This window comes from Kogia breviceps, chromosome 10 (genome assembly GCF_026419965.1).
Source record: "Kogia breviceps isolate mKogBre1 chromosome 10, mKogBre1 haplotype 1, whole genome shotgun sequence".
Classification (NCBI taxonomy): Eukaryota; Metazoa; Chordata; class Mammalia; order Artiodactyla; family Physeteridae; genus Kogia; species Kogia breviceps.
In genome coordinates, this window is record NC_081319.1 from 44531153 (window position 1) to 44553844 (window position 22692).

The 22692-nt window shown below is 42.3% G+C and overlaps 1 protein-coding gene and 1 long non-coding RNA gene across 7 annotated transcripts in view; one reads left to right on the plus strand and one right to left on the minus strand.

Moving 5' to 3' along the window:
- MYRIP (myosin VIIA and Rab interacting protein) overlaps positions 1-21205 on the plus strand; it is a 213889-nt gene extending 192684 nt beyond the window's left edge. For 4 of the 6 annotated variants that reach the window (XM_067044556.1, XM_059075853.2, XM_067044558.1 and 1 more), the window contains 6 exons: positions 1501-1695; positions 8221-8382; positions 13284-13388; positions 13501-13561; positions 14954-15072; positions 19063-21205. In XM_067044556.1, the coding sequence (XP_066900657.1) occupies positions 1501-1695; positions 8221-8382; positions 13284-13388; positions 13501-13561; positions 14954-15072; positions 19063-19095 (675 nt within the window). In that variant the 3' untranslated portion in view covers positions 19096-21205. Of the gene's footprint in view, positions 1-1500; positions 2685-8220; positions 8383-13283; positions 13389-13500; positions 13562-14953; positions 15073-19062 lie in introns of all 6 variants that reach the window. The other 2 variants (XR_010842607.1, XM_067044559.1) reach the window with 2 other exon arrangements.
- The window catches only part of LOC136794992 (uncharacterized), a 146236-nt gene that overhangs the window by 6605 nt on the left and 116939 nt on the right, over positions 1-22692 (minus strand). The window lies entirely within an intron of this gene.

Genomic DNA, 22692 nt, shown 5'->3' on the forward strand with positions numbered 1-22692 from the left:
TGATTCCATAGTGAAGTTGCAGGGCCACTGAAAACTTCCTCTAGTGAGATAAAACCTGCAGTAGAATTTACTTGGGGAAACAAACTTTGCAAACCAAGTCAGAGCTATCATTAATATATTTTGGCCAGAATATATGAATCAGATAGATACCTTGGGAGGTACCAAAGGGATTAAAATTCCAGGCTTTCTTGAAACTCTTTACTGGTTAAAAAAATGCCCATGGGCAATATTTGACTTCCAGTTTACAAACCCGGTGATGGGTTAAGTAAAATTGATTGTAGATGGACACCATTAGTGCCAAGCAACATTGATCTCCTGCTTACTTCTTGGTGCTATATGTTCAGATGAACTCTAAGATGCAGATAATTCTTTGTGGCTGAAGTACCTCTGCTCCTTTAAAGACCTTGGCCCAGATCTGGACTGACTGTAATTTTGAGCCATGAATATAAAAACTAGAAGTGACTTGTATCAGTTAGAAATATATTCAACCACAAATAACAGAATATCCAGCCAATAGGGGCTCCAACAGGTAGGGACTTATTTTGCACACATGTATCAAGGTGTTCAGAGGCAGTTCAGCTGATCCAATGCTATGTGGGCTCAGGCTCTTTCAGTCTTTCTGATCCACCTGACCCAGCATTTTGGTATCATCCTCACTCTTGTTGGCTTCCTAACCGCAGACCTATGATCAAGGCAGAGAGAAGTGGGGGCAGGAGAGCATCAGCTGCATCTATTCACCTGATTAGGAAAACAAAAGCTTTGCTAGAAACCCCTCAATAGACCTTTCTTGCAGGCTCACTGGTCAGAACGATGTCACATGACTGCCCCTGGCTGCAGGAGGCTGGGAAATGCAGTGTATTTTCTGTTCAGCCTTAGTGGTGGGGGAAGATAAGGAAGAATGGGCTTGAGAATAGATGTGGGTGAGCTAACAACACAGTAGCTACCAGAGACTGCAGAGAGACTCTTTCCAATCCTCTCAATGTACAGATGACAAAACTGAGTTCCAGAAATGGGAAGTAGCCTGGCCAAGGTCCCATATCTAGATGAAGTCACAGCCAGATCTAGAGCCCAGGTCTCCTAACTCTTCATCCATAAAGCTACCCACTGGACCACAGCATGAATGTAGTTTGACAGAGTCTGTGACTGAAGCTCTGTTGAGGAAAGAGAATATCATCCAGAAAAAGAGGTAATGAATATGAAACCATCAGCAGTGGGCAGAGGACCTAGTAGCTTGCACTTGAGCTCTCCTTCCTCTCTCCCTAAGAATCTGAAATAATTCACTGTGAGTCACAGAAGCTAAGCCAAGTTACATCAGGCCTCCTCTTAGTCCCCTCAGACTGGGTAGATTCTTTTAGTGTCCCATTCCTTTGGCACACTGATGTTTGTGTGTGTTATGAAACAGAATCGATCTCATGATGAGCACCCTGATAATGTAGAATTTCCGTGTCATCGTTAATGTTGTTCTTGTCTTCTGTCCCCTTCTGTTATTGGACCAAACAGAAGTATTCTGCTGTTTCTCTCTGCAACATCTCCACAGAAGTCCTGAAAGTCATCAATGCCACAGAGGAGTTGATAGCAGAGTCTACAGGGCCCTGGGAGTTCCCACCTGTCCCTCCTGACAGAGAGAAAGGGACATTTCCTCTTGGAACAGACCAAGTGAGACTGGATGAGCAGCTGACTTCCCTGGAAGAAAATGTAAGACAGTGTGGATGTGCTCTGTCTAGGGCACACATGTCCAAAGGAGAAGCTGATGATGTTGTAACTCTTCACAAAGAGGGCAAGGACACAAATATCCTTCCACCATAGCAAATATATTCTCAGAAGGGTCTTAGACTGGGTTCCCCAGAAGCAGACCCCAAGATGAAGATTTCTGTGCAAGTGATTTATTAGGGAAATGCTCCCAGGGGAGACTGATAAGGGAGTGGGGAAAGGGAAGAAGTCAAGCAAAGCTATGATCTTAGACAAAAAGTAGCTTCAGCCCAATCCTGCAGGCAACTCCGGGGTGTAAGTTGCATCTCAGAGTTGTCCTGACCTAAGGCAAAGGAACTGGCCCTTCCTACAGCCAGTGGGCACCTCAGTCTCTCTTCATGCAGGCAAACTGTCTACAGTAGCTCAAAGGCCGTTTTTGCATAGATCTGAGCTGTTGGAAACAAAAGCACACTGCAGCTTGGGAGCCGGGAGGGGAGTATGCAGAAACTATATAAGGGATCTGTGGGGATCCAGGTGGAGCATTGCCAGTGTCACTACAGATAATAACAGTGGTTGCCAACAGAACTTAGGTTACTACAGAACTGGTCTGCCCTGCTTCACAGATATGTCTGCTCGTAATGGATTTTTCTGTCCTTCCAACTGGTGAGGAAAGAAAGAATGTAATAGATTCTTACATATAAACACCTACAATCATTTTTAAGACTTCAGTAAAGGTCCGATGAGAAGTTTCCAACAATGCAAACCAGGGGTGACACAGAGAAATCTGGACATTAGCCACTCAGGCCATCGTTACCATCACCGGTTGGCATAGTCCCGATGTCAAATCCAGTCAGGTGATTCCATCTTTCCAGACCCAGCAGAATCAACCCTAATTTGGAGATGCTCTAATGAATGGTGTTCTCAGAAACCGGGAAATGTTATCAGAGAGATTTTTTGCCAGAAGTTGAAACAACAACAAATCAAAATGTCTCAAGGTAAAAAAAAAAAAAAAAAAAAAATGCCAATATTAGTTTCACTTTGAAAGTAGAAGACTCTCTCCCTTTGGATTCCCATAAAACCTAAGCATATGTCTGCCTTACTTTGTTGCCCTTTCTGTTCATTCATATATCTCCTATTAGATCAGCACCATTGACATTTTGGGTTAGATAATTCTTTGTTGCGGGGCCTGTCCTGTATGTTGTAGGATGTTTAGCAGCATCCCTGGTCTCTACCCACTAGATGCTAGAAGCTGCACCCTCCTAGATTTGACAATCAAAAATGTCTCCAGACATTGCCAAATATTAGCAGGAGCGTGGGAGAAGAGTAGGGCACGGTCATGCCCAAGTTCGAAACCGGATATATAAATTCCTATAGAACAGGACCTGCTGCCTTTCCTGTCTATAGCCCTAGCCCTTGGCCCTGAGCCTGACACAGAGGAGGTGTGCAAGGAATGTTTATCTGATATATGATTACATCAGATGAATAAAATCCTTTTTTAAAAGAAATGTTTTACTTCTAATGTGCAGGTCTCTGTTCTTTAAAAATGCCTATAATACAATTCTTTCAGGTGCTGATAGTCCTAAAATGGCCCTAATCCTGCATACACAGAATTGAAAAGATTAAAATAAAGATATGGTTCACCAGGAAAGGGAGGCATTTTTTTCTTTTTACAAAGTATGGTATCAAAAAAACTTACAATGCATGAAATAATCTAGATTTAAATGACAAAGGTCAGCACACTGAAAGCAAAGACAGCATGCCTTTTTTCCCCTCTAAGGAGTTTATTGAAAAATACAATGGCCTTGGCAGAGTTTTCATTTCCTAAGATCCTTTTATTGTACATCATGTTTCTTTTTGTGGGTTCATTAACACTTTGAGTTGGAAACACATCTACTTAGCCACTGATTGAAGACATCAGAAACACACCAGCAGTGGAAAGCTGGGGATTACAACTTCCTGCTCCCTGTCCAGCCCCTCTAAGATGCCTCTCCTGTTCTCATAGAGTTAACTGCCTACTTCCACCTCCTTCCCTACCCCAACCAGCTCTTCAAATTTCACCTCCAAAGAGATTCCATCTTTGTTCCTTTGAATTCTGTGGGTCTTTGAGTCACAGAAGGGATGACTTTTTAAAAAATCTCTTTAGTTCACCAGATCACAGAGCCATGGGCAGGTTGCTTGCTCTGCAGTTTCCAGGATGGAATTCAGTTGAGCAGCAGGAGAAGGGCAGGGCTGATTCTTAAACTGGCCTCTGGGTGCAGCCGATTTAATTAAACCAGGGCTTTTGTCTATGTTCTAAAGAGCGCTCCTGCTCCTCATTCCTTCGCTGCTTTTCTCCTTTGTGCTGAGGAAGCCCGAGGAATGGCAGAAATAGAAATGGCAACACGTAGTCTGCCCTCTGAACACTGGCTTCCGCAGACCAAGCAACTGAGATAAAAGAGAACATCCTCATTTGCAAGAGAATATTCATCTTTAAGAAGTCTTATGAAGATTTCAGAGTTACGTAAGATAAAACAAAAACTATCACATTCATATGTCTAATCTCCTGTTTTCATAAACTGCCTTGTTAATCCACTTAATTAGGGTAGGGCATGGGGATTTTAGAATTTCCTTAGTCTCTTAGCTTTGACACTTCTCACCTGCTGCCTGGCTGTGAAATCAGCTCTGTCTCCCCTAAAGGTGGGAGAAACCTCTGACCAATGCCAGCCTCCCCTGCACACGCAGTGGGGACTCAGTTTCTCGGACTGAATGCCTGGGGAGCTCTGAAGCACAGGGTTCTTCTACTGTACCTGTAGGGGTCTGTCTGGGAGAGGAAAGCTTCAGGAAGGGAGTATTGACACAGGTGTGGGCAAGGATAAGGGGTGCCGTAGTGCCCAGAGAGTACCAGTAGGAGGAAGTGGTCACCACCCTCAGGCAGTATAGCCCAGGGAGAACTGGAGCCTGGAAGAGCGCCCCCTAGTGGGAGCTGTCGCCATGGACTCCAGGAAGGGAAAAAGCAGGGGAAAAAAGGCGCTTCTTTCTCCTCCTGCCTTTGATCTCCTGCTGGTGCTTCCCATTGGCCAAACCCATCCCAACCAGCAAGGGAGCCTTGGTGGTAAAGTTTGTATAGGTTAGCGTCACAGAGGACAGAGGAGAGCAGAGCGGAATGGAAAATGGATCTAGGGATCAACAGAAAACAAGTATGACCATTTTCAGACCTGTTGTATGAATGGTAGGGGCCCACCAGGGCCACCTTGTGGATTTATGCAGGGTTGTGAGTGGGAGAGGTGAGTCGGCTCCCTCACTCTCCCACCCCCATCTAAGGACCTTCCTCATTCTTACCTTTCCTAAATGACAGAGACCACCTGGGGTACCCCATAATTCCCAGCCACAGAGCCAATGGAGGAATAGTCTCAACTTCCCTTTTACTTCTGCCTTATAACTCTGGCAACCCCAAATACGTTGTAGTATACAACCAGTGGCAGCAGGCACAGTGGGACGGCCAAGGGGGGACCCAGCTCTGGCCCAGAATCCAAGATCAGGCAGAGGAGGTTGATCTTCCTTCTCAAAGCCCTTGTACAACCCCCATAGCACAGGAGAGGTAGAACTTCTAGAACCGGTCATGGCTGTCTGCTCTCAGAGAACAAGAAAAGAAATACTATCTGTTACTGTCTAACCTTAGTCCCCTAAAGTGTATGTCATGGACGCCAAGTCCAACAAGATGCTCTAAGATCAAATAAGCTTGAGAAACCCATATACTCTTTCTAGGAAAACTGAGATACATCTTAGCACATTAAAGACCCTGAGAAGTCCTGCAATAAAGAAGTCTGTTTAATGTTCTTTATTCTAGGGGCTTTGACCATCTTTGAACCACTTTGAGAAAGGCATGTTGAACCAGGAGCCAGTCAATGGGGTCACAGGCATCAGTGACTAGAGTTTGGAGAGGACATAGATTACTCAGACATGGTAACCATATTTCTCGCCAAAAGTGGACCTTAATTAAGCAAGCATCTCCAGGCTAATGTTTTTCAAATGGGTTATTTTTAAGACCAGAATAACAATTTCATTATATGGCATGTTAATTTTTGTTATTTCAGCCCAGCCACAGAGCCAATATTATGGCCATCTATAGCCACAGTAACTCTAGTACCTTTTTGCCAATGTTTGAAATGTAAATCGTCAAAATATTCCAATTGAGATTAAGTATCACAGCATCGCAGGGCAGGGTGGAAAAAGGCATGAAATCTGGCACCAGCCCTCTGGCTCAGTAAATACCTGTCATGATCATCATCACCATCATCACCATTGTCATCACCCTCTAATCCTTTAGGTGCCATGACCTTGCTTGTAAGTTCCTGTTGAGCAGGTGTCAGTGCCAAACCACTGAACCTCCCTATCCCCCTAGTGCCAGGAAAGCAGGCTTTTAGGGAACACAAAGTAAAAGATGAACATTCTGGCCTTGCTGAGAACTTGGAGCAATTTCATATGGCTTTGTCTTGGCAGAGAAAGTAAGGAACGTTAGTGGATGACCATGCCAGTGACAAAACAACAGGGTGCTATTAAGTTGATACAACCATAGGGTATGACGATGTTGGGTTTTGCGAGTTTCTGAAAATATCAGGGTCCTGAGACCAAAGATATGTCAGGTCATGTTTAACCATTGCCACACTTAAGTTATTCATTTCATTTAAATTCCAAATTTAGTTTCATTGTGCAAAGCTATAACTTTATGTTTTTAATTATCTTATCAAAATGAATTCCCCTTTTTTTGGTGTGGGTACCAAAAGTCTAATGTCCAAACTCAAACTGTGGTGGCCATCTCTCTGATCCCTTCCTCCTCTCTCCTCTCCTCTCCTCTTCCTCCTCCTCTCCCTCCTCCCTTTCCTTTCCCACCTCCTCCTCCTCCTCTTCTCCTATTTTCCTCTCTCTCTCTCTCTCTCTCTCTCTCTCTCTCTCTCTCTCTTCAATTTTTCTTCCCCTCTGAAGATAAGTTTTTCAACCTCACAATTTTTGGGATTTCTCCACTCAAACAGCTTTGAAATATTCATCATTTCCTTCGTGTGACAAACAATAAAGTGTTTCTTGTTTTGAAGATAAGGAATAAATGGCTATATTGAACTGTGAAGATCTTTTAGAAACAGAAGTTCTCTAATACTTGCATATGACAAAAAAAAATATAAAACTAAGGGCAAAGTGAAATAAGGCAGTTACCAGCAGACATTTGACTCATGACCCCTGTATGACCAATGAATCACCCAACTTGATGTCCGCTAGGTCAATCACTGCTGGAAGCTCCCACAGCTAATTGTGCCTGGTGATGCATAGTCAAATTTGCTCTCATCAAACCTGCACCTGCCTTTGCTCCACTCTGAAATGTTTTGTAAAATTGCCAGTTTTCACACAGATACATGAATCGTGCCAAGGAATTGACCGAGTTGGAGCATCTCAGGATTCTTTGCCCTCCTCACCAACACTCAGCATTGCTCAGTGCAAATGACCATGCATGATCTGTGTGCACTGCTCTTGGCTTGCCTAACTCTGTTATATTTTTAACTCAAGTTAAAGGAACTGTTAAAGGAGTGACCATGCATATCATTCAATTCAACTCTAAATGGCTGTGATTACAAGTTTAGAGCTTTATATACATTGATTAAACCTCATGAACCTGTTTAAGTAATTACCTTCTCTAGATACATTTAGTTCCTTGTGTTGTCCACTGTTTCATCATGTTATTAATTAGGCTGAAGGAGCATTTGTTTCACGCACCCTGTCCTCAGCCTGAATTATTCCAACGATTTTACTTTCTGTTTGCCCACTTTTATGAAAATCACCTTATAAACTCATAAGCCAAAGTAATTTTTCCTTTAATTTGCCCTCAAATTACTTCCTTTATCTTATTTTCTCTTTAATCTTCAGGAGCTCTCAAAAAATTGTCTTAATTGATCATAGGTTTTATATGTTTCTCAACATCACACTATTTTCTAAAAAATAAGGTATTTTCCTACTACATACTTCAGGTTCAGTTTCATTCCCTTAACCTGATTCAAGCAACTTCACGGTACTTAATCAGAGATAATTCACGCAAAATTTGTAATCGTTTTAAATTAATTTCACCTCTTTCATGTTTTCTGAAGTTTTCCAAATTACTAATGCTAACCAAAATTTTTATTGGAAAAACTACATCATGAGTTTTTCTCTTTGTTTCCTCTATCTTGATATTGTGGTTGTTATAGTCCCTGGACAAATTCACAATTTATGTAGCTGATGTCATGTATTCTTGTACTATTTTACCATATTTTTAAAATTTACAAACTACTTTTTTTTGCAGGAAAGGTTGGAGGAAGAGGAGGTGTGGTTGACAGTGAGGGGGTGGCAAGACCTTATGCTACCACCACTTAAGTGTGAAGAATGTTTATAAATGGGGGACTCCCTGTCTCTTTCTCCCAATGTTGAGTCTAGTTCTCTCTCACTCCCCTGAATTATGGCATCCCCTAAAGGGGCCCCACCAGTCCTGGGTCCACAGACCTGAGCTCAAAGGCCATGCCTCCTCTATAGGTGTACCTGGCGGCAGGTACCGTGTATGGACTTGAAGGCCAGCTGAGTGAGCTAGAGGATGCTGCCCGCTGCATCCACAGTGGCACTGATGAGACTGAACTGGCAGATCTGGAGGACCAAGTAGCCACGGCAGCAGCCCGGGTCCACCATGCTGAGATCCAGGTAAGAACTCTCCTCTCTGCCCAGATGGAGAACTACCAGGCAAAAGGAGAGGGCACCCCATCTTACAAAAGAATCACTTCAAAGCCTTTGTATCTATCAGTTCCTGCCATCTCCAGCAGACTCTTCGTGGGCATGGTCCTTCCAGGTGGATTCCACCAAAGCCTCCTTTTTTAAAGTGCAGCCTTCTTCTCCCCAAATTAGGACCTTGATAATATATCTCTTTAAAACCTATGCCATTTTCCTCTTTGACAAATTCTCTGACCCTGGCTATAGAGGCTCCCATTCCATCCCAAGACCACCCTTCCCTAACCTTTATCACACTGTTTTTTAAAAAATATTTATTTATTTATTTGGTTGTGCCAGGTCTTACTTGCCACAGGTGGTCTCCTTAGTTACGGCATGTGAACTCTCAGTTGTGGCATGCATGTGGGATGTAGTTCCCCGACCTGGGATAGAACCCCAGCCCCCTGCATTGGGAGCACGGAGTCTTATCCACTGCGCCACCAGGGAAGTCCCATCACACTGTTGATTACCTATTTAATGCCAGGTTTCCCCACGACAGACTAAAAGCTCCTTGAGGACAGTGGACTCTAGCTATCTAGCTTAACACAGTAACTCCAGTGCCTAGCATAACACCTCACACAGGTTTGGGCCTCAATAAAAATGAGATGAATAAATAAATGAAAAACGAAGTGTAGATTTCTCAGACCAATATTTTTCATGATTTAGATATGGCTGTTTTAGAACTAATTACTATATTATCTATAACTTTCTGAAGATGCTTGTTTGCAGTTTTCATGGATATTCTCTTGGCCTCTGACTCTGAATCAAAATGGACTGTGGACTAAGTAACTGATTCTCAAACTGGGGTCTATGGACATATACATACTCAGGGACCCATGAAAAATGCTGGTCTCTGCAGCATAAGCTCAGTGTAGACCGCTGGTTCACTGATATTTCTGTAGACCCTGCATTTTAAAACTGCATCCTCGGGCTTCCCTGGTGGCGCAGTGGTTGAGAATCCGCCTGCCGATGCAGGGGACACGGGTTCGTGCCCCAGTCCGGGAAGATCCCACATGCCGCGGAGCGGCTGGTTCCGTGGGCCATGGCCACTGGTCCTGTGCGTCTGGAGCCTGTGCTCCGCAACAGGAGAGGCCACAACAGTGAGAGGCCCGCGTACCGCAAAAAAAAAAAAAAAAAAAAAAAAAAAAAAAAAAAAAAAAACCACTGCATCCTCTGGAGAAGGGGGATCAATTGAAACCGTCTCTGGATAGAGAAGATGACAGTTTTGGGTGATAATTTTTTAAAATAAATTTATTTATTTATTTCTGGCTGTGTTGGGCCCTCATTGCTGTGTGCAGCCTTCCTCTAGTTGCAGGGGGGGTGCTACTCTTTGTTGCGGTGCATGGGCTTCTCATTGAGGTGGCTTCTCTTGTCACGGAGCATGGGCTCTTAGGCACATGGGCTTCAGTAGTTGTGGTGCACAGGCTCTAGTTGTGGCTCGTGGGCTCTAGAGCACAGGCTCAGTAGTTGTGGCACACGGGCTTAGTTGCTCCGCGGCATGTGGGATCTTCCCAGACCAGGGCTTGAACCTGGGTCCCCTGCATTGGCAGGCAGATTCTTAACCACTGCACCACCAGGGAAGTCTGATAATTATTTTTTAAATAAATATTTTTATCTTAAAGAATCAAAAATCACAACAGCTGCTCATATCATTCAGCACTCTTGAGAATGGGAGGGAACCAGTTCTGTGCTAGGAATGGCCCGGGAATGGTCTCATCACAGATGGCCCTGTTGACTGTTTATTACCAGCAAGAATGGCTGAAGAGCAGCTCTCCTGAAAAATCATTTCCCACAAATGCCACTCAACATTTAATCAATTTATAGTTAATGTTATATGAAGTAGAATCAAATCATTTGTTTTCTGGGGGTATATTTTGCAGCAAATACTTCTTGAATGGTTTAGCAGGAAGTAATATTGTTTATGGGTGTTTGGGAGGGTTTTATTGGATAATTAGTAATTCATGCTTCCAAATTTTCCTAGGCTTAAATTACTGGAGCCATGTTTTATAGCAGAAAATCCTGGAGTCCAAAATGTCCATTTTTCCATGTGTTTGAATGTGCCTATTAATTTATCATTCATTGTTAAATATTATAATAATGTCATTAATAATACCTAATATTCAGTGAGTCTTACTGTGGGCCAGGAGTTGGGCTTAACCCTTGAACTCATTATTGTATTTAATCCTTTCAGCATCCCCATGAGGTGGCTATTGTTATTTTTCCCTTTTTATGTCTGGAGAAAAGGAGGCTCAGAATGGTTAAACCGAAGTCAAATAGCCAAAAAGTGATGAAGCCAGGATCTTAACCTAAGTCTCTCTGGCCTCAGAGCCCACATTCTTCACCAGTCTGTGCTGTGTGGTTTCCTGAAAAATGTGCTTGTCCTGCCCTCAGGTATATATCCACTTGCATAAGAGTCCTTACTTTGCATGGGAGGTCGTCAACCTTGCCATCATCTTTACGGCTCTTTTCAATGTGGGAACCTTTATTAGCGTGGAGACTCTCCTTGTCCTACAGTTGCTGTCAGAGAAGGAAGATTCATTCATTGTTGTCTGTTCTTGTCCAAAGCAGAGTCTCACAGAAGATGTCACAGAGGGTATCCTGCAGGATGGTAGGAGGGTCCCACTGGAGGGTAGATGTGCTGAATTGTGTTCTTAGATTGGGTCAGATTCTAGGGTTGCTTTCACCTTGGAGTTAACCTTTGGGACTCCAAGGTGAAAGCAACCCTAGAATCTGACCTAATCGGACAGGATTGCCCGGTGCTGAAGCCAACTGCAGGATGATGCACGGGCAGCGTGCTAAGGATGCTGTCCACTGCGTCCTGCAGGGTCATCTCTGTGGGCATTCCTGGGAAAGGTCTCTCTTAACTCTTAATATCAAGAAAAGCTATTCTTCTGAGTACTTGGTCTTTATCTTGTGGGCATAGAGTCGTAAAATGATCTTTTTGCTTTGGCTCCCAGGAAACCCAGAGCAGAATTGGTCATCCCCTTCTAGCAAGTTTAAGGGTCACTAGATATGCAGTCTTAGGAATTAATGGAACACAGTTAGATACAATGTGATAGATGGATGGATGGATGGATAGAGAGATAGAGAGATAAACAAAATGTAGGCAAAATCAGCCCTCAGCAGTCTCCTTTCCTCTTTCTGCATCCTTTGCCCTGCGGACTAAAACTGGAAAAATTAACCCTTCTTATTCTAGAGCCTGGCAGTCAGCAAATCAGGAGGTCAGCAACTTGCTCTCCCACTGACCTGTCTCCCAGGGCCCTATGAGCAAAGCCCTCCATCAAAACTGCTTCCAGGAAAGAATGTGGGCATCTACCCCACATCAGTTGCAAATGACTGATAAAAGTTTATGCAATTTATTGGTCTATAAACCAAAGGAACGTCGTTCTCAGTGTGAAATTTGAGGAATGAGAATAGGAAGGTATCTGGGGGCTAGGAAGGGAGAGGGGCTGCACAGTGGCCCCTTCTGGGGGCTGGCTGCTGGGCAGCTTGGATTCTTTCACCAGCTGCCACAGTCTTGGCCTTTACCTGCCTCCTCCTCCTTATCTGAGTAAGACTGCCGCTCCTCCAGGATAGGGGAAGCATCTCCCATATTCGCTGACCTTTCAGACCTTCTCTCTGCACTTCCTATAGCAGCTATCCCAATGGGCTTTGTCCAAAGCAGCCCTCAGTAAATGGCAGCAGAATTAGAATTCGTCTTGCGCAGCACAAAATAACTTAGGGACAGGGGAGGCAATGGAGACGTCGGGGCGGAGGGCACACACATTGGCAGCAGGGCCCACTTTCAGGTTTCCTGTCTGATTCCCCAGCAACACTCAGGCTGTGCCATCTCAGCAGGATGGCTGTGATCCCAGCCTCCTCCCTCGACTCTGCCAGCCTCCTCCAGTGTCCCCCATTCCAGGCCTTGGCAAGGCCTCTGAGAAGGGGGCAATGTGGCAAGATCATGAGCAGTGGCATTAATGCTGAGCTCTGCTGTGAGATGTTGGGTGGGTCACTCATCCCTCTAAGCCACAGTTTCCTCATCTGTAAAACCAAGAGAATGGTACCCATGTCACAGGATTATGAATGAAGCATGAATGACTTCATGTATTTAAAGCACTCAGCATGGCAACGGCACATAGTAATGCCCTTTCCTAAGAGGAGGGACCGTGTTTTCTTCACCCCTGGGGACATGGATGGACCCGGGTTCTTTCCGGGTGCTGAGTGGGCTCTTGCCCTCTATATCTACCTTAAGACATTGTTGGGAAAAAAAATCTGAGCTCCTTCTGACCTACTGATGTTATAGTAAAGGAAACTGATGCCCAGAAAGAGGAGGGAGTTTCTCAAGGCCACTTGGCCTCTTAATAGAGGAAATGGACTTGATCTAGGGGCTTCTGGGTTTCCCTCCTAAGACCTGGTGCTGTGGTTTTGGATTCAGGGAGTCATGGAAGAAGGAAGCAGGACCTATAAATCATACTTGCTTTTCAAAGCTCACATCGTGTTGTCTCCCTGGGAAGCCTTCCCTCACCCCCACCCCCACCCCTATGCTGAGCCAGATGGCCCCGGGCCAGCATGCCCATCATGCCCTGGGCTTCCATTTATCCCTAGGGGTCCTCTGACAGGGGTGACATGCTCTAGAGCTAACAACTGGAAAATTAAATTTACAAAGAAAGGCCTGTGGTTTATTTTCTCACTACAGTACTGAATAGAGAAGTGCTTGGTGGAAGTTGAATGAGTGAATGAATGAATGAGCATATATCAAAGCAGATTTGTTCTTTATAGAGTCATAATACTTTTAACAAAGATTCTCCCCCTCCTGGGCTTTCTCCCTACTGATTCTGCCTTTCTGTTGCATTAAGATTTCTGATATTGAGAGCCGGATTTCAGCCCTGACCATTGCAGGATTAAACATAGCACCCTGTGGGCGACTCACAAGAAAACGAGATCAGAAGCAAAGGAACCAGGTGAGTTTGTCCCTCAGTCCCTCTGCTGGAATATTGCACGACCTGGAAAATGTAGAAGATAAAACATCTCTGGCTTTGCGAAGGTGTACTGATTCCTGTGTTCTGTTTGTAGGTACAAACCATAGACACATCAAGGCAGCAGAGGAGGAAACTCCCTGCTCCACCGGTGAAAGGTATGCTTAAATCAAACCACAGAGCCACCAAAGTATTAAGCCTGACTCACTCACTCAGAGTAACTCAGAGATCTGAGTTTGAGGACCAGATCTAATGGGGTGTTCTCACCCAGAATTGCCCTTGTGGAGAGTCTTTCTTGACTTGAATTCCTCCAAGAGGTAGACCCTGGGACAAAGATGTGATTTGGGAGGTAATTCCAAGAAACACTGATAAGGGAAGAGAGAAAAGATTCAGGGAAGGAAATTAAGCCAATATAATGTACTCTAATTAGTAGTTTGCTGCTTTGGGGAAATGAGACTAACCCCTGCTGAGGACTTCCAGGAGACAGTATCAACCGCACCTCAGAGTTTCCATCTCAAAGAATAGGAAGATGAGATATTTCAACTCTCATCTTTGCTTGAAGGTTATTTCTGGTGGGGGCATTAACTCCCTGGTACTTCTGACCCACCCCGTCATTCATGGGCCAAGAGAGAGTGGTGATGCCTGTAGAAGGATGCTGTCAGAGTGGGCTGGAATGGTGACTGTCAGGGAGATGAGAGAAGAACACCAAAAGCATCTAACAAAGAGACCAACCTAGAGGGATTCCAGCAATGCCAGTCCTATCACCCTTATCTACTGGACATTTTCAACAATTTCCCTAGATTCAGAAGCCACAGAATGATGATGCCAAACTAGAAATTTAGACCTGCCGATTAGAAGAGTAGAAAGTCAGAAGATATATGTTTGAGTCCTGGTTCCACCATTCACTGTTCAACAAATGTTTACTCAGTGCCTACCTTATATTCCCCAGAGCCCTAAACAGTTAAAATATATTACAGATCCACAATCCTTTACTTGAAACCCTTGGGTCAATATATGTTTCAGAATTATTTGGACTTTAGAAAGGTAATATGGTACATGTACTGTGTATTTCATGACAGCCGCCTCCCGTGGCATCTGGAATAGCATCTGATAAACACATTAATATCCTTGCGGCAAAGCATGACAATGTTCATGCTCCTTGAGAGGGACAAGGACTTGAAATGGCCACTTATCACTTTAAGTCAGGTTTTGCCATCAGGCAATTTTGACTCCAAAGTTGTAAAGATTTGCTGTTTTTAGAGCCTTTTATATTTCAGAATTGCAAATAAGAGTTTGTAGACTGTATTGGATTATCTCCAAGCTATCTTTTCCTAGAAAGCCACCAATGATGCCTTGATTTATTTGGTCCACCAATAAATAAATAAATAAATAAATAAATAAACAGAACAAAAAGTTTCCACAGTCAGACCTATAGACCAGAATGAGATGCCAGTCTAACAAAAATCTGGGTCATCTAGACACCTGGTCTTTCTTCCTTAATCATCAGTCCAGCTTCTGCATAATACTTATTCCTATGTGTTTCCTTTTAGCTGAAAAAATTGAGGCATCTTCAGCGACCACCATTAAAACATTTAACCGCAACTTCATTCTCCAAGACTCCTCGACAAACAGGACTAAAGAAAGGAAAAGCACTACCAAGGATTTGATAGTAAGTCATCTCTATCTTAATGCCAATTACTGTCACTGTTGATGGTACCTCCATTCTGTAGCCCTTCTTTCTGTACATCCCCAGTCAGAGCCCCAAGAAGCATCCTTCCTGCATGGTCTCATGGTCTGTTGGTTGGGTGGTTGGGGTCCTTATATTGCTAACCTCTTGGGTATATGGATACATCCTGTCAATTATATCTCCAGCTCCTTGTATGAACCAGATTTAATATAAGAGAAATAAAAATATGTAGACAGATATATACGGTCTGATTGAGGTATACGAGTTTTTATTCTGTTTTTGATTCATATTCACTCTTCCTTAAATTTCTTCTAAGCCATTAATTACTTGTGTTCCAGAAAAAAAGTCAACAGCTGCCCATAAATGCGGCAAAGGAAGGGACAGTGGATAATTTGCATAAACCTGGAGATCATATAAGAGGGCTAAGGGATTATTACTCTAACACCAACATATGCTTCAGAATTTTGCAAATGCTTGGTGCTGCTTATATGGGAGGAGAAGACCCAGCTAAACTGCCTCAGTGATACCAGTTACGCAGAGGAGGCAGACAATGGCTGGGTGACAAGACTGAAGCAACGAAAGGCAAAACTTATTGTGTTGCCTTTTATGCATCACCTGTCACTCCCTTCCCATTCCTCCCCCTCACTGTCCCTGTGTCATGAGCACAGAAGCACCAGGTAATGGCATAATGGTGGGCATGCCCTTCTGAATTACAAGTTACTGCATCTCTTAGGTACCATATGGCAACAGTGCTGCCCACTGCCTTTGCTTCATTGGCCGTTACCCCTGACCTTTCAAAGTCCAATTACCTGGATCCTGGCTGTTACTTCAAAGAGCTAAAAAGAAGCATTATCACACTAAAAGGGCAGACCACTAGGGCCAGGGAAGGAGTCTGTTATAAATAAGATAGTTAAAAATAAATTACCTTAAGGGAAAGTGGAGGGTGGGGGGGAGGGATAAATTAGGAGTTTGGGATTAACTAATATATATAAAATAGATAACCAACAAAGACCTACTGTATAGCCCAGGGAATTATACTCAATATTTTGTTAACAACCTATAAGGGAAAAGAATCTGAAAAAGAATATGTGTGTGTGTGTGTGTGTGTGTGTGTGTGTGTGTGTGTGTACCTGAATCACTTTGCTGTACACCTGAAACTAACACAACATTGTAAATCAACTATACGTCAACAAAAATTTTAAAAATAAAAAAATTTTAAAGGATAAAGGATCCCCCTCTCTTAAAAAATAAAATAAAATAATAAATAAATTACCTTCCATAGATGTAGAACATAGATCAGTGGTTGCCAGGGGCTCTGGGGAGGGAGAATAGGAAGAAATGCTTAATGGGTAAGAGGTTTTACTTTAGAGTGATGATATGTTTTGAAACTTGATAGAGGCAGTGGTGGCGCAACATTGTTAATGTACTAAATGCCACTGAATTGTTCATTTTTAAATGGTTAATTTTATGTTTTGTAAATTTCACCTCAATAAATTATTTCTTAAATAAATTAACTTTAAATAACACTGAGAGGTTAAAAATGAAAGAATAGACAACATTCTATGCTAAATAAATGCAAACAAAAAAGAAAAGGCAAGAATACTACTTTCAAACAAAGTAGAATTCAAGGCAAGAAGCACACAGTAGAAACAGGGAAGGAGGATGTTTTAGATACTGATAAAATAAAGCAAGTAAATAATAAGACTTTCTTGAATTGGCAAAACAATAGAGCAACACAATCTAATGTGCCATGGTTGATGACTTTAAAATTCCCTTATCAGCCCTTGGAAGCCCAGTACACCAGAAATAAATACAAATTAGATAATTTGAATAGTGTAATTATTAAGCTTTAATTAAGAGGGACTTCCCTGGTGGTCCACTGATAAAGAATCCACCTTATGAAATAATGGAAATGTTCTATATCTGCAGTGCCCAATATGGCAGCCAACAGCCAGAAGTGGCTACTGAGCTCTTGAAATGTGGCTACTGCCTTGGAGGAACTGATTTTTAAATTTTATTTAATTTTAATTAACCTAGGGCTTCCCTGGTAGTGCAGTGGTTAAGAATCTGCCTGCCAATGCAGGGGACACGGGTTCGAGCCCTAGTCTGGGAAGAGCCCACATGCCGCAGAGCAACTAAGCCAGTGAGCCACAACTACTAAGCCTGCTCTCTAGAGCCCACGAGCCACAACTACTGAGCCGCGTACCACAACTACTGAAGCCCACGCGCCTAGAGCCCGTGTTCCGCAATAAGAGAAGCCACCGCAATAAGAAGCCTGTGCATCCCAACAAAGAGTAGCCCCTGCTCGCCACAACTAGAGAAAGCATGCGCGCAGCAACGAAGACCCAATGCAGCCCAAAATAAAATATAAATAAATTTTAAAAAAATTAATCTAAATGTAAACAGTCACTTGTGGCTAGTGTCTACCATATTGGATAGAGCAAATCTAGAAAATTAGAACAAAAGTTAAAATAGTCAGAAACCCTATTCAGAAGTTTTAAAGCATGTGCACCCACATATACAAGTATACACATACACACACACAACGTGCACATCTCACACATATTTCCAAGTAACTATTGGATTAAAGAAAAAAGCTAATCTACAGAGCATTTACAAAATGAAGACATTACATATATCAAAACAAATGGGATACATACAGAACCACAGAGTCAAATTCACAGTATTAAATCTTTTCTTCATTATTAAAGAAGGAAGAAGCAAAACAAGTGAACTAGACTTCGAATTTCAGACATCAAAGATACATGCATAAACCAATTAAAACCAAAAAGCTACAGAAATGATCATAAATCCAAGAGCTTATTCTTTGGAAAAATAGAGAAATTTTTGTTAGCCAATTCAAGAAAAAAAACCCAAGAAATAAAAAAATAAGAGATTCTAAAAGAGATATAAATTTTTTATTTAAATATACAATGTGATGCAAATCTATGCTAATAAATTTAAAAGTCTTAGTTCTAGTAAAATCAGGATCAAATCAGAATATCAGTAAAAACTGACTTAAATAAGATTTTAAAATTTATTAAAACTTCAAAAAAGCTTCTCTGGCCAAAAGGTTTTGCTGATAAATTTTTATGAGCTAATTCTCATGCAATATGAAATATTCCCAAGGATTAAAAAATTTCAAAACTAAAAGATTCAAGTTGTAAAGCTGTTAAAACCCCAACAACTAAAGGGCTGGCAGGGCTGGTAAGTATGTACACATCTTACACACACAGGCACAAACAGACGCATACAAACCACACACCAATAGTACTTCTTCAGAAAGATGAGGCATGCTAAATAAAAATTAGCAAACTAAATGCAGCAGTACATTAAATAATAAATTACCAGGTAAATTTTACATGAATCCACCAATACCTTTAATATTGAGATATTGATTAATAAACCCGACCAACAGTTCATTTCCTTCCAAATTAATTTATAGTTTAATGCAATTCTCATAAAATTCTCAGTGGGATTTTCTTGGAACTAAAGTTCATGTAAGAATAAATCAGAAAGAATAGACAAGAGAATTTTGCAAAATTAAAGTGATTTTCCTGCCAGATTTTAAAACAAATTAAAAGTTGTAAAGAAACAGATGATTAATGAAATAGACTAGAAAGCTCAGAAATAGTTACAGGCACATATGAAAATGTGTTATATGATTTTTTAAGCATTAGGAACCAGTAGAGGAGGTATAGATTATTATTATAAAAAACTCTGCTTGGGAAACTAGCTACGGGATGCAGTGGGAAGAGAATCAATTTGCCTTACTCCATACACCAAAATGAATTTCAGATGGATTAGGAAGTACATGTAAGAAATGCATCACTTTTTGAATACTGTGAAATATTTCACTGGTCAATGGGCATGAGTACCTTTTACAACATAAAAAAGGCAGCAGATGTTGTTAATGGCCTCTCCTCACTTTCACCAAGTGGCTGATTGCATCTGCTCATTTTCTCCCCTCAGGAGCCCACCCTGGAGTCTGCTGTGAGGTATTAGCACCATGGAACTCCACTGCCAGTGACCCACTGCCTCCGGCCATACACGACAGTGCCTTGACCCAACAGCCATCGAATACTGTATGGATTTCCACCTGAGGAGAGGGCGTGGGGGGGCCACAGTGCACCCTTGCACAGGGCTGTCCTGATACCTCAGCCAGAAAGCAGACCCAGACTTCAGCATCAAGGTCTTGCCTACTCTCTGCCTTAGGCTCCCAGGAGAATCCAAGACAGAAAACCAAGACGCTGGCTTCCAACAGTAGAGCTCCAGTTCAAAAGATGCATCTTTTCCCTGTTCGCTTTGCTACTGTGTGTTGTCTTTAAGACCTTTTTTTTCCCTTTTTTAATCCCTTTGAATCAACTAGTATTACATGTCAACAATTTTTCCCAAAATATATTGTTGGGGTTGGGGGATAGTGGAGGGAAGGATATTAACATTTAACTCATCATTTCTTATTAATCTCTCACAAGCATCTTTGTCCTACAAACGCTAAGGAGAAAAGTGAAAACCCCTGTAGTGAGCACTAGAGGCTGTCTAACTTGGGGAGCCCTCAACTCTCAAGGTGTCCCTCCAGCCACCTCCTTCCTGCTGGCTCCTAGCCCACCACACCACCAGTTCCTCCCATTGCTTTGCAGTCACAAGCCACAGGACCGGAAGCTCTGACTCACCCATGCCCACCCACGTCTATCTGAAACAATGTCTCATCGAGAATTCAGGGTTCTTCCTTGGACTCGCTGAGAGTTTCCTCGCTCTGAAGGGGGGGAGGGGCTTGCAAAAGCCCACCATTGGCTTAACTTTAGCACTCTGTCTAGAATCAGTAAGATGTGGTTTAGCACTGACTGCATCTAAATGAGGTTTAGGTAACTGGATTATTGCAGGATACAACCACACAAGGAAATGCTGTCCTCCAAAATTTATTTCCCAATAAATACTCAGCAGAAGTAGTAAAATGACCTTAAAGATAAAAATGGTTAAAACCTGAGGAAAATTTGCATGTCTGAATAAAGCAAGGACAAATTGAATTCAACGGATGCAAGAGCTGACACTAACTCCATGTGTGTGGTCGCACATGTATGACTATTTAGAGTGTATTTATAAAAGCAAATGGAACTGGAATTTCACTCAATTAATTGAGCATTAGCAACTTTAAAAAAAATTTGCTCCTGATAAATTCTGAATCTGAGGAAGAAGGCAAAACATGGGAGGCAAGGGAATAGCATGATTGACATATATTAAGTGACTGCTCTGAAGGAGGCAATATTATTCTCATTTTAATCCTAATAGCAGCCCTATTCAGTAGGTATCCCCACTTTTCAGATTTGGAGACTGAGGGCCAGAGTGATTAATTTGCCAAAGTCAGACCTTTAAGTTAATTATAACTCAAATGCCTGACAAAGCCTCATTCTGTGTTGTTTTCCACTTGTACAATCTTTTGCTGCTGTACACATTTCCAGACCTGACTTGCTGCTGAAATGTGTGTTATGATCCATTCCTGATGGGGGTCTACCTATCTTCTGGTAATACTCCTTGCTGATGCTGTGTATGTGTTATCCAAAAGAAATGACTCCTTTGAAATAAAGTAAATCTTTGGCTTTTTGTTCTGTTGGTGTGATTAAAAGCAAACAAATACAAAATTTAAAAACACAACAAAAAAGATCTGAGTTCCAAATAGAGAGTTTTCTTTAAGAGGCATGAAAAGCAACTATTGTTGTGTTACAGTGTTAAAATACTCAGTTTTCTTTGATAAAAATGTGTACTGTGTAAGCCTTGCAAAAAAACAAAAAGAAGAAGCCTGCTCTATGGCATTTGAATTTTTATAAAGGTTTCCTTGTGCCAAATAAGTGCAAAGATTTAATTTACTATTAAAATCCATAAGCATATGTTATAGTTCCAGATGAATTATTTTGTCATCAAGTGACTTTGATCTTCAGTGTCAATATTTATATTTAGATTAATTTTTATAAATGAAAATATTTTAATGGTTTAAGAAAATGAGGTCAATAGGACCATATCTTTGATGACTTCTGAAAGTATGCTTGCCTTCATGTTATATGCACATTGCCAAGAATTACTGTCAAGAGAAATGATAAAGAAATAAAATTCATTTACGGAAATAATGTCTGTGGGGGTGTGTGGGGGGTGTTTTTTTTTTTTTTTGGTTAGAGAAGAGTGGGAGTGAAGAAGAGTCATTGGAGGGGCCAAGATTCAAAGCCACGGTTACCCCACACTCCATGTTCCTTTCGGTTACACCACTCACTTCTCCATTGCTTGTTCTACTGAGAACAGAATTTCCCAGGGCCACCTCCACTGAGTGGTCACTCAGGTAACACTAGCAGTTCTCAAAGCAGGGAGGAGGGGCAGTGTGATTTTGTGCCTCAGGGGACATGTCGCAACTTGGTCAGGGCAGGGCATGTGTATAGTGGATAGCGGCCAGGGATGCTGCTAAACATCCTACAGTGAGCAGGACAGCCCCCCACAGCAAAGAGTTATCCAACTCAAAATGTCAGTGGTGCCCAGTTTGAGAACCCTGGGTGAGACCCTGGAGGGAAGCCTAGACATCAGTGGAAAAGCCCCTGCCCACCTCTGCAGGGACTGCGTAGCTGAGTGGCAAGCAAGGCAGTGACTCTCCCAGAGTCTTGCACAGGCTCAGAGGCAGTTGTTGGTCCTCTGAGGCTGGTCTGCCCAGACACTGGCCCCAGCCATTCCCAGATGGGACTAGGAACCCACCACTAAGCTGAAATGAATGAGGGAATAAAAATATGAATAGAAGCCAAGAGCAGCAATGTGGACAGACCTAGAGATGATCATACTAAGTGAAGTCAGACAGAAAGACAAATATCATATGATATTACTTATATATGGAACCTAAAACAATGATACAAATTAACTTACTTACAAAACAGAAACAGACTCACAGACATAGAAAACAAACTTAAGGTTCCTGAAGGGGAAAGGGGGGAGGGATAAATTAGGAGTTTGCGATTAACAGATACACACCACTATATATAAAATCGATAAAGAACAAGGATTTACTGTATAGCACAGGGAACTATATTCAATATCTTGTTATAACCTATAGTGGAAAATAATCTGAAGCTGTACACCTGAAAGTAACACAATACTGAAAATCAACTATAGTTTAAAAAAAGAAGAGGAAGGAGGAGAAGGAGAAGGGAAAGAAGGGGAGGAGGGGGAGGAAGAGGAGGAGGAGGAAGAAGACAAGAAGAAGAAGGAGAAGGAGAAGGAAAAGGAGAATGAGAAGGAGAGGAAGAGGAAGGAGGAGGAGGAGGAGGGAAGAAGGGGAAGAAGGGGAAGGAGAAGAAGAAGCCAAGAGCCTCCTCTGTCTGATAGGCTAATGCTGTAATACTCAAGCTTGAGTGGGCATCAGAATCCCCTGCAAAAACACAGATCATGAGATAAATCGAGTCATCCTCGTCCTCAGTTTACCTTTGTCTACACTACCATTAATGTGCCTGGCACAATAACGTTTGCTAAACATTCATAACAAACAAGCTAACACTTAGGTTGGTGGGGCATTTCAGATGGGGCTGGCTGGGAGAACAACACTTGGAGACCCTCTGAAATCCTCAGCAGGCA